The 13,183-nt window shown below is 30.7% G+C and overlaps 1 protein-coding gene across 1 annotated transcript; it reads right to left on the bottom strand.

Moving 5' to 3' along the window:
- Positions 1–8,387: 8,387 nt before the first annotated feature.
- On the bottom strand, positions 8,388–9,329 carry LOC111686426. The gene is made up of 4 exons (XM_023448785.2): positions 9,260–9,329; positions 8,991–9,188; positions 8,774–8,938; positions 8,388–8,720 (listed from the first exon to the last, which is right to left on the bottom strand). Exons 1-4 carry the CDS (start codon positions 9,299–9,301, stop codon positions 8,565–8,567), a joined length of 561 nt encoding a protein of 186 aa, XP_023304553.2. The 5' UTR covers positions 9,302–9,329; the 3' UTR covers positions 8,388–8,564.
- Positions 9,330–13,183: the final 3,854 nt, after the last annotated feature.

A 13,183-nucleotide genomic window follows, 5' to 3' on the forward strand; every position in this document is an offset into this window, starting at 1 on the left:
ACTGAACTAGAACTGAACTAGAACTGAACTAGAACAGAACTAGAACTTAACTAGAACTGAACTAGAACTGAACTAGAACTGAACTAGAACTGAACTAGAACTGAACTAAAACTGAACTAGAACTGTCCAAAGACAATTAATTATATAACTGATTTCTATTTTAGAGATTTACTAACGAATTTATATATTAATCTTTGAAAAGTTTGTTTATTAGTGTTAACTTGTAATTACCAGGTTGTTTAAAATAATGCTTACAATATGTTATTTAAAGTTGCTAGATGATATTTGTTATATTTTATGTTAACTTTAATAAGCAATCTATTTTATTTGCTCTCTTAATATTAAATCTTTTTATGTGTTTTTCATCATCAGAAATTATTTTCAAGATAAGATTTTACTTGGCTAATAAACAACCAATCTACCGACTACCTCAGTTATAAACAAATCAACTAGTTCGTTTTATAACTTGTGTATTGATGGCATAAATGTATAATTTATATTTCATCTCATATTTTATGACAATCTTATTGATGATATTGATTTTGCATTATTTTTACATAAGAAAGGCGTAGTAATAAAAAACACTTTTTTTTTAATTTGCTAATAATAAATATTGAAAAATTAATCTTTTAAACAAAACATATTTATGTCGACATGGTGTTCGATAAAAACATTAATAAATAAAATAAATATTAAAAGAAAATACAAGACATAAGTTTTCAAAACAATCATAAAAAAGTACTTAAAATAGAAATACCACCGTGGTGATCATAAAAACATCATTTTAAAATCAATAAAAAATATACCACACCGAAAAGTAACAGTAAATTGCAAAAGCGTACATACCGTTTATAACCTACTGACTGTTGTGATTATCCGGTAATGAGTACTGATTACATCAGTTTAGTTTTGTGAAACTAGTAAGATCATTTGTTATTATAGCCTCTTCTTTGCCACTCTTACTTTTGTCTCCCACTGTACATAAGCCAAGTGCGTGTTTTAACACTCAAATAAGTAGTTGGTTGACATTTGTTAACAACAATTTGTTTGCGTTTTTTCGTGTTTTTTTATTATTATCTGTCCAAACAAATCTAAACAACTATTAAAAAGCGATTGAGACGAAACAACCATTAAAACGATCATTAAATGACAAATAAGTCAGTTAACACGTTGATAATTATGAAATTATCAATTTGTTTTTAAGTAAATTTAACCAGAGAGAAGAGAAAAAAAAAACACCAAAACTAGAAAATTAAAAATTAATATTTAATTAATTTAAAACAAATATTTGCAGAGTTTATTTTGTAGTCAATCATTAATTTATTACCGCATTCCAAAAAGTTTTTTTTTGTGTGTTGTTCTTCTTCATCATCATCTTTAAATAGTTAGAAAAACAATTTCAGGCATCAAATTATTCTCGTTATTTATTTATTTTTTTTATTCACAAATAAAATTGGAATATTTAGGTAAATGTTGCTAAAAATAAATGTTCAATATTGTTTGTTGTACTCGTATTATTTATACGCTAAACACAAACAACACAATTCTATAGAGTATTTCGAAAACAAAATATCTGTTTAATGTTCAACTTATTTAGATTTTATGTATTTAGCCACAATTTTTGATTTTCAACACAACGTAGAAACTTTGTGTTGACCATTACCACCTGCTCCGCCACCACCACAGCCATCAACCACCAGCAACAATCATCGTCATTACCAGCACCCATTAGGCACCCAATTTCACATGATCAACAAAATTTTCAATAATGATCACAACGATCATTATTAGAATTTTCATTATTTTCATACACAATTCGTTTATTTAATTCAAGAAATTTTTGAGGAAAATACAAAAAAGTGAAAAATATTTTGATTAGCTTGTAAATGCTACAATTTTGTATTGGATCTTTATTTGAGATAATTTTTCCCCTAAATTACCTCAATCTGTTCCCTCGATATTTCTACATTTTCTTTATAGGCAACTTTTTGAAAAGCGGAATGTATAATAGGCAATGCAAAATATTCCAATACCCTAAATATTGAAGAATTTGTTTCAAAAATGTTAAACAGAATTTGGATTAGATATGGAACAGAACTGCAGAGTACTGGAACTGATCTAGAACAGAACTAGAAAGAGTTAAACCAGAACTAGAAAATAACTAGAACTAGACTATAAAAGAACTAGAACAGAACCTAAACATAACTAGAACAGAACTACAACAGAAATAGAACAGAAGTAGAATAGAACTGGAACAGAACTAGAACAGTACAAGAACAGAAATAGAACAGAACTAGAACAGAACTAGAACAGAACTAGAACAGAACTAGAACAGAACTAGAACAGAACTAGAACAGAACTAGAACAGAACTAGAACAGAACTAGAACAGAACTAGAACAGAACTAGAACAGAACTAGAACAGAACTAGAACAGAACTAGAACAGAACTAGAACAGAACTAGAACAGAACTAGAACAGAACTAGAACAGAACTAGAACAGAACTAGAACTAGAACAGAACTAGAAACAGACTAGAACATATAACTAGAACATAACTAGAACAGAACTAGAACAGAACTAGAACAGAACTAGAACAGAACTAGAACAGAACGTGAACAGAACTAGAACAGAACTAGAACAGAACTAGAACAGAACTAGAACAGAACTAGAACAGAACTAGAACAGAACTAGAACAGAACTAGAACAGAACTATAGAACAGAACTAGAACAGAACTAGAACAGAACTTGAACAGAACTAGAACAGAACTAGAACAGAACTAGAACAGAACTAGAACAGAACTAGAACAGAACTAGAACAGAACTAGAACAGAACTAGAACAGAACTAGAACATAACTAGAACAGAACTAGAACAGAACTTGAACAGAACTAGAACAGAACTAGAACAGAACTAGAACAGAACTAGAACAGACTAGAACAGAACTAGAACAGAACTAGAACAGAACTAGAACAGAACTAGAACAGAACTAGAACAGAACTAGAACAGAACTAGAACAGAACTAGAACAGAAACTAGAACAGAACTAGAACAGAACTAGTACAGAACTAGAACAGAACTAGAACAGAACTAGAACAGAACTAGAACAGAACTAGAACAGAACTAGAACAGAACTAGAACAGAACTAGAACAGAACTAGAACAGAACTAGAACAGAACTAGAACAGAACTAGAAACAGAACTAGAACAGAACTAGTAACAGAACTAGAACAGAACTAGAACAGAACTAGAACTGAACTAGAACTGAACTAGAACTGAACTAGAACTGAACTAGAACAGAACTAGAACTAGAAAAGAACTAGAAAAGAACTGGAACAGAACTAGAACAGAACTAGAACAGAACTAGAACAGAACTAGAACAGAACTAGAACAGAACTAGAACAGAACTAGAACAGAACTAGAACAGAACTAGAACAGAACTAGAACTGAACTAGAACAGAACTAGAACAGAACTAGAACAGAACTAGAACAGAACTAGAACAGAACTAGAACAGAACTAGAACAGAACTAGAACAGAACTAGAACAGAACTAGAACAGACTAGAACAGAACTAGAACAGAACTAGAAACAAGAACTAGAACAGAACTAGAACAGAACTAGAACAGAACTAGAACAGAACTAGAACAGAACTAGAACAGAACTAGAACAGAAACTAGAACAGAACTAGAACAGAACTAGAACAGAACTAGAACAGAACTAGAACAGAACTAGAACAGAACTAGAAACAGACTAGAACAGAACTAGAACAGAACTAGAACAGAACTAGAACAGAACTAGAACAGAACTAGAACAGAACTAGAACAGAACTAGAACAGAACTAGAACAGAACTAGAACAGAACTAGAACAGAACTAGAACAGAACTAGAACAGAACTAGAACAGAACTAGAACAGAACTAAAACAGAACTAAAACAGAACTAGAACAGAACTAGAACAGAATTAGAACAGAACTAGAACAGAACTAGAACAGAACTAGAACAGAACTAGAACAGAACTAGAACAGAACTAGAAATGAACTAGAACAGAACTAGAACAGAACTAGAACAGAACTAGAACAGAACTAGAACAGAACTAGAACAGAACTAGAACAGAACTAGAACAGAACTAGAACAGAACTAGAACAGAACTAGAACAGAACTAGAACAGAACTAGAACAGAACTAGAACATAACTAAAACAGAACTAGAACAGAACTAGAACTAGAAAAGAACTGGAACAGAACTAGAACAGAACTAGAACAGAACTAGAACAGAACAAGAACAGAACTAGAACAGAACTAGAACAGAACTAGAACAGAACTAGAACAGAACTCGAACAGAACTAGAACAGAACTAGAAGAGAACTAGAACAGAACTAGAACTTTAACTTAACTGGAACTTAACTAGAACTTAGCTAGAACTGTAGCTAGAACTTATTACTAGAACTGAACTAGAAATGAACTAGGACAGAACTAAAACAAAGCTTAAAAAGTATTAGTTTCCTAATAAAGAGAAAAAACAAATATAATATTGTTCTAAAATGTCCGATATAGGGAACATTTGGCATTTTGTAAAAAAAATAGACAAACACCTTGTTAAAATCTCAAGTGTTCATAAAATTATCTGCTTGATTTAATTTCTCATCATTGCAGCAAATTCCCTCTGAACTGAAGCAAAAATAACAAGCACAATAAAAAAATAGAAATTTTATAAAAATATTTTCCTCCTAAAAGAAGGCAAATACAATATTTTCAATTTAAACAATCAACGTAAATTTTCGAACATGTGTTTGTATTTGTGGGTCTGGTTGTTAGGTAAATGTATCTAAATCTAAATTTAAGCAAATTATTTAGCGAGTAATTTTGCATTTGAAAAATTGACGCATTTTTCATTTTTGAAATTTTCTTGATGATCATCAACATTGCGATCATAAGAAGAAATAATAATATAAAAATGTATGTAGAGGTATTTAATGTAAGAGGCAGACACAACAGTGGCAGCAGCAGCGAGCGAGGCAGTGCATTAAACACAAATTCTAATTTTATTTTGAATTATGAATAGACAACATAATACTATATAATATTAATTCCAACAGCTTAATATGTATGTATTTGCCTCCTTTATTAGCTACGAGTTCGACTATTGGTCATTTATGTATAGTGTCGGTCGATCGAAACGTAAGTCTGCCGGTATGACCACCAAATGAGCTGCTATTTTGATTCGATTTGGGGTGTATAAATCTTTGTAGGAAAATAAATAAAAGTGCACACAGCTCAATAAAATTGTTTTGGCATCTTAAATAATAATAAATTTATTTCGAGGAGGTTTTCATTTTTAAATTGTTTTGCTTTTATTCGTCTTTTTGTGTGTGGAAGCAACATTTGAAAATGTTTCTATTATTTGCAACATTATTTTTAATAAAGACCTAAATAAACGAATAATTTTCATCATGTACACCCAAACACTCTTTATTATATACATACATATACATACATACTGACTGACATATTCACAGTTTTGTTAATTAAAATTTATTTTAATTTTTAATTTTTTATTTAGTTTTTTTTTCTTTCTCGAAAATTAAATTATCTGCGTCTTTTTGTTTTGGCAAAATTATTCCTTATATTTTTTGATTAAGATGTACGTAAATAATAGTTTAGGAATTTCGTAAAATATATTTTTAATCGTTTTATATTTAACCTTTAATGCTAAAATTGCACAAAATATTAAAATTCATAAAAAATGTAATTTTTATTTTTTTTTAATTACAAATTAAATCAAAATGTTTATTCTTTACTGTAAAATGTATTTACTTCTTAAATAACCTAAATCTCACCCAAGTATGAATTTGCATTTTCGTGAATACACATTTATATTGAAAATTCCCTCTATAAAAATTCCAATTACCAAAACTGTCTGACAATAACTTCAAAAAATATTTTTTTCTAAAATTATTTTTTATCCCATCTTTATTTAAATATAAATATATAAATATGTATGTATATTTGTATAAATATTAAATTTGTAAACTTATTGTCAAACACCCCACTCATTACGACATAAATACAATGATTAGCAAAATAAAGTAAAATAAAAAAAAAACATAAATATACAAAACCAGTGACAATTCCAACACCACACTTTTATATTGGGTATCCAGTGGGATATGAAGAAAAAAACTGCACCAACAACCAGTGACAGTAACATTAACGATAAAAACAAATTCCATTCAATGATGCATAATTTACAATTATTTCAAGGACACTTTTAAAGCCAACATTTTCGCACTGGCATTGCCGCTCGTGTGCGTCGTTGCAAATGTACTCTTTTTCAGTACATACGATATTTTTCTTCTGCACATACTTAATACTAAATATTAAAAGAACCTTAAAAGAATAAAGTCAATATGTTTTTGTATTGGTTTACTACTAAAAAAAAACAAAAATTTAACTTGAAATGGACTGGAAATGTACTAGAACTGAACTAGAACTGAACTAGAACTGAACTAGAACTGAACTAGAACTGAACTAGAACTGAACTAGAACTGAACTAGAACTGAACTAGAACTGAACTAGAACTGAACTAGAACTGAACTAGAACTGAACTAGAACTGAACTAGAAACTGAAACTAGAACTGAACTAGAACTGAACTAGAACTGAACTAGAACTGAACTAGAACTGAACTAGAACTGAACTAGAACTGAACTAGAACTGAACTAGAACTGAACTAGAACTGAACTAGAACTGAACTAGAACTGAACTAGAACTGAACTAGAACTGAACTAGAACTGAACTAGAACTGAAACTAGAACTGAACTAGAACTGAAACTAGAACTGAACTAGAACTGAACTAGAACTGAACTAGAACTGAACTAGAACTGAACTAGAACTGAACTAGAACTGAACTAGAACTGAACTAGAACTGAACTAGAACTGAACTAGAACTGAACTAGAACTGAACTAGAACTGAACTTGAACTGAACTAGAACTGAACTAGAACTGAACTAGAACTGAACTAGAACTGAACTAGAACTGAACTAGAACTGAACTAGAACTGAACTAGAACTGAACTAGAACTGAACTAGAACTGAACTAGAACTGAACTAGAACTGAACCAGAACTGAACTAGAACTGAACAAGAACTGAAATGGAACTGAACTAGAACTGAACTAGAACTGAACTAGAACTGAACTAAAACTGAACTAGAACTGAACTAGAACTCAACTAAAACTGAACTAGAACTGAACTAGAACTGAACTAGAACTGAACTGGGACTGAACTAGAACTGAACTAGAACTGAACTAGAACTGAACTAGAACTGAACTAGAACTGAACTAGAACTGAACTAGAACTGAACTAGAACAGAACTAGAACTGAACTAGAACTGAACTAGAACTGAACTAGAACTGAACTAGAACTGAACTAGAACTGAATTAGAACTGAACTAGAACTGAACTAGAACTGAACTAGAACTGAACTAGAACTGAACTAGAACTGAACTAGAACTGAACTAGAACTGAACTAGAACTGAACTAGAACTGAACTAGAACTGAACTAGAACTGAACTAGAACTGAACTAGAACTGAACTAGAACTGAACTAGAACTGAACTAGAACTGAACTAGAACTGAACTAGAACTGAACTAGAACTGAACTAGAACTGAACTAGAACTGTACTAGAACTGAACTAGAACTAGAACTGAACTAGAACTTAACTGGAACTCAACTAGACCTGAACTAGAACTAAACTAGAAAACTGACACACACCTAAACTTGATTTGGCTTTATCATGATTTCATCCTCTTACTTAACAGCTATCGGATTTATGTCATGTAATTTTAATTTTTTGTGCACTTCTTAACAATATAGAAAATTAAAACCTTTAAAATAATGAATAAAAAATATTAATGAAGAAATGAATAAACCATAGTACGTGATACAAATTCTTTATTCTCAAACTCGTATTCATTTGACTTTAAAGTGTCTGTCTGTTGTACGTTCTTTTGTGCTTTTTAAACCTTTTATAGGATTTGCAAAAAAACAAAGAAACAAACTGACTAAATACGAAATGATATTGTCATTAAAGTTTTTTTCAGTCGATTTTTTGGTTTGCTTTTATTATTGTTTTTATTTAGAGTTTTATCTCGCTTTTTAGTTGTTAATTTTAAATGATTGAGTGAAAAATTGAAATTTTAACGCCCTCGTTAATTTAGGTAAATAATTGTGATTTGCATAGTATGTTTTACTGGATGCTGTCAGGATCCTGTATATTGGAATAATATACAGGATTTAGTAACAAGAATTTTTAGTTAAAACAAGTCAATTCTTTTTTTTACTAGATCTTGTTTAAGAGACAACATAAAGAAAAACAAAAAATAAATAATGAAAATTTTAATAAATAAAAATTGGCCGAAATGAAGGAAAGTTGCGATTCACGAAAGTTGTCAAAACTATTTGTAATGTAAAACTAATAGTAATTAATATATCTTAAATCTTAATCTTTGCGTGGAACATTAAAGAATATAATATATTTTTATAAAAGTTATTTATTATAAATATTACTCTTTGCCAACCATTAAACCCGATAGATATTAAAATAACTATCTATGCAAAAAAACATATCTAAATTCTTTCTATCGCCTGCCTCGAAATGAGCCCAATAATCACCTTCCAACGAACCAGTAGGCATTTCAAATGATTGATCCGTAGTAGCATTGACGGAAAATATTTGCTGAAAAAATAAATTAGTTAAAATTTTGTAGCTGTAATTGTAATGTCACATACCCCTTTTCTAAACGGACATTTACGTTGTTCTGCTGGCATTTCCTTAAGAAAGGGGGACCACAATTCGGAAGGATTAAAAAAGCTGGTACAAAAGTCCTCACGACGAATGCTGTAAAGTGTTTTTTGCCAGCTGCCACGACTAAATTTAAAAAATTCCATGTTGGTCTAAAAAAACTTATTAATTTTATTTTCCTAATTAAAATGAATTCCAAATTACCTCATATTTTTGTAATGGATCAAAATCATATATGATTACAACATCTCCGTAAAAGTAAGTAGCAGAATCTGATAGGACTGTTACATTTTCAGGTCTCTTTATAACTGTGTCTAGAGAATTATTCGGATATTTTTCACATGGCAAAAAGAATTTCTCATCACGGAACTGAACTTCATATTTGTAAGCTAATGCTGTCCACTTAAAAGAATGATAAAAAAATAATTTATTAAATCTATTTACTTATTAAATTATTTTATAGATTTATATACCACACGGACTAAAAATGCAAATGTTATTAGTTTGTAAAGCATTTGTATTACTTATTCTTGATTTGCTTTAAATATTAATGTTTAAAAAATTGCTTTGTTTTTAAAGTTTTATATTAAATTTAAAATCTAATTACAAGGATTTTGCATGTCAGCTTTAGTTATTTGTATACATCGAAAAGCAGTGTTAACATTTCATAAATGATGATTTTTTTACATAACCTAAAAATGATTAAAGTTTAGATAAATAAATCATAACAAATAGTTCTTGTTCCGTTTTAGTTCAATTTTAGTTCAATTCTAGTTCAGTTCTAGTTCAGTTCTAGTTCAGTTTTTGTTCAGTTCTATTTCAGTTCTAGTTCAGTTCTAGTTCAGTTCTAGTTCAGTTCTAGTTCAGTTCTAGTTTAGTTCTAGTTCAGTTCTAGTTCAGTTCTAGTTCAGTTCTAGTTCAGTTCTAGTTCAGTTCTAGTTCAGTTCTAGTTCAGTTCTAGTTCAGTTCTAGTTCAGTTCTAGTTCAGTTCAGTTCTAGTTCAGTTCTAGTTTAGTTCTAGTTCATTTCTAGTTCAGTTCTAGTGCTATTCGGCTCAATTCTAGTATAACCAGATTAAAAGTTTTGTTCATGTTTATTTAAAATTCTGTTCCTTTTTTAGATCTATAGATTTTTATTTCATAATCTGTAACTTAAACTTGATTATTGATTATTTTATAATTAATTGCTATACATATGTTTAAAATCACAATAATTGGACTAATTAGATTTAATTCGTTCGTGCATATTAAAATATTTTAACAATTCATTTTTGCTAGAGCTGCATGTTTGTATTGGATTAAGCATTTATGAAGTTTTTATACCCAACACCACTTTAGTTGGGAGGGTATATTAGGTTTGTGCTGATGTTTGTAACGCACAATAATATTGGTCCTATACCCACTTTAAAGTATACCAATCGGCTCAGAATTATTTTCTCAGTCGAATTAGCTATGTCCGTCCTTCCGTCCATGAAAACCTTGTAATCAAACCACAGATCGCAATTTTGGAGATAATGCAATGAAATTTGGCACATGATTTTCTATTGCACCGTAAACGAAGTCTATTGAAAATAGATAACATCGGTCCATTATTTCACCTAGGTCCCATGAAAACTAAATCACATTTTATTAGAATACAGGTGTAGGGTATTATATGGTGGCAACTTTTTACTTGTTTTCTTTGACTAGTTTTGTCATATTTTTAACAAAAAATGTAGAGAAGCTGTTGTCGGTAATTAATTTTTAATTTAAATTTAAAATAACTTTGCTGTCATGTCAATGATTTTTATAAAAAATACTGAAACTTAAACACTCTGCACAGATCATGTCCTGTCCTCGGCTTGTCGCTTCAAATCATAACAAAAGTATAACAAATTTGTTTAACAAATAAATATTAATAACATTAATGACATGTCAGTGCTTATTAGGCAGATGAAAAAGTAAACAAATCTCTTTGAATACAATTTAAATAAACATTTTAAAATGTCTGCCACATTCCTCTTCTCTGGCAAAACTCTTTTATTGGCAACAACAAAAAACAAGGAACAACAACATGGAACGACTGACTGCAACAACAAAACCAAAAATACAGCTGCACACTCCAGACTATTAAAAAATAAAGATGGTGCTACAAAAAAGTGATCCCCCCAGTGACAAGAATATGAGGAAGAAGGCTCACCAAAGTTGAGACGCAAAAAAGAATGAACGTTCATCAAAAATTCACTTTAACTTCATTATGATCATTATTGTTTTATTTATTCCACCTTCTGTTTCGCCTCAAGACACTTGATCGCTCAATTGATTTTTTGTCTTGTCGTTGCTGTTGTTGTTATTATCATGTGCTGCGTTTGTTTTTTTGTTTGCCTGTGTTTTTATGGATCATTTATTCATTTTTCGCTTGCTTCGATGTATTCGCTTTCATAAAAAGACAAGAGAAGTTAAGCGGTGCAGTCATGATAAGTAAAGTAGCAAATCCTTAAAGCCAGAGGAGTGGGGTTTAATGTTTGAGAAATGACATTGTCTGTGTAAAACTTCTACAGCAACATTGAGGGCAGTGTCGACAATCAATGGAAGAATTAGTGATATAGAAATGGGACTATGAGTAAACGTGGATTGTTACTGCGGTTTAGTTCTATTTCAGATCTAGTTAAGTTCAAGTTTTAGTTCTTTTCTAGTTGAATTCCAGTTCAGTTCTAGTTTAGTTCTAGTTCAGTTCAAGTTCAGTTCTAGTTCTAGTTCAGTTCTAGTTCAATTCTAGTTTAGTTCTAGTTCAGTTCTAGTTCAGTTCTAGTTAAGTTCTAGTTCAGTTCTAGTTCAGTTCTAGTTCAGTTCTAGTTCAGTTCTAGTTCAGTTCTAGTTTAGTTCTAGTTCAGGTCTAGTTAAGGTCTAGTTAAGGTCTAGTTAAGGTCTAGTTAAGGTCTAGTTAAGTTCTAGTTAACTTCTAGTTCAGTTCTAGTTCAGTTCTAGTTCAGTTCTAGTTCAATTCTAGTTCTAGTTCAGTTCTAGTTCAGTTCTAGTTCAGTTCTAGTTTAGTTCTAGTTCAGTTCTAGTTCAGTTCTAGTTCAGTTCTAGTTCAGTTCTAGTTCAGTTCTAGTTCAGTTCTAGTTCAGTTCTAGTTCAGTTCTAGTTCAGTTCTAGTTCAGTTCTAGTTCTAGTTCCAGTTCAGTTCTAGATCAGTTCTAGATCAGTTCTATATCAGTTCTAGATCAGTTCTAGTTCAATTCCAGTTAATTTCCAGTTCGTTAATAAGTAATATATTCAGTATTTTAAAATGTACATCTGGCAACCCGTCTTAAAGATATGAGTTAGTAAGAGCATACAAGATTTGGAGTTAAAAATAAAGTGCGAGTGCAAAAAGGGATTATAAAGATAATGATAATCATAATGAGGACGACAATGATGAAGATGATTATGTTGTTTGTTGTTTTTTTTTTTTGCTATATATTTGTTGATTTAATATTAAGAATTTTATCGTTGTTGTTGCTGCCTTTTTAACCCGTTTTAAATGGTTTCATTTTAATTTGTTATTCAGTAATAATTTTTCGCTGTTTTGTTATTGTTGTTCATGTGTTTAATGCTAAAAAAGTTTTTGTTGTTGTGTTTTTGACAGAGTTTATCGCTTTATTGTTGTCGTCACTTTATTGACTGTTTTACGGTTTGGTTGCTGTGTTCATGCTTCCTTAAAAATGCTTCTTTACGGTCGACTCTCCAACCCACTCCTCAAGCATGCGGACTATTGTTCATCCACGAAAAACCGAGTGTTAAATGTTTTAAGTTCCAGCAGAACCAACAAAAAACAAGAAATTATGAACTGAGTTTAAGTTTAATGTGACCATATGTGTGTATGATTCTGCTTTCTGTCTGTCTAGTACTGTATACTTTATTGTTTGTCTGTCTGTTTGGTTTATATGTGTAGTTGGTTGAATGGTCTGTTGGTTGACTGCTTTACGGGTCCGGTTCGGTCCGGCCTGATCGGTCTGTCTGTCTGTCTCATTCTTTGGCTGGTTGCTTCAATTCACTTTGTTTTTTGTAAGTGTCTGTTTGTTGTCTATTTTGTGTTTAAGGTTGTTGCTTAAAATGTCTCTTTAAATGCTTGTGCAACACAATACAACAACAAAAACAATATTATGTTTTAGTTGGCTTCCTTTGCCATGGGTATTGCTATTGTGTGAGTATTTTGCGTTGCATTTCATACTAATATATCAGCAACAGCAGCAGCAACAACAATAATAAAGACTTTCATACTTATTTATCCAGTCTTTATTATGCGTTGAGTTGTTGCAATATTGCTGCTTATTTTTGTTGTTTTTATTGCTCTTGTTGCTGTATTTTTCATGGGCGGTCGTGCTTAACTCTTGCTTGTATTATGATATTTTTCAGCTTTTTCATTGCGCACTT

The sequence above is a fragment of the Lucilia cuprina genome, chromosome 5, assembly GCF_022045245.1.
Source record: "Lucilia cuprina isolate Lc7/37 chromosome 5, ASM2204524v1, whole genome shotgun sequence".
Lineage (NCBI taxonomy): Eukaryota > Metazoa > Arthropoda > Insecta > Diptera > Calliphoridae > Lucilia > Lucilia cuprina.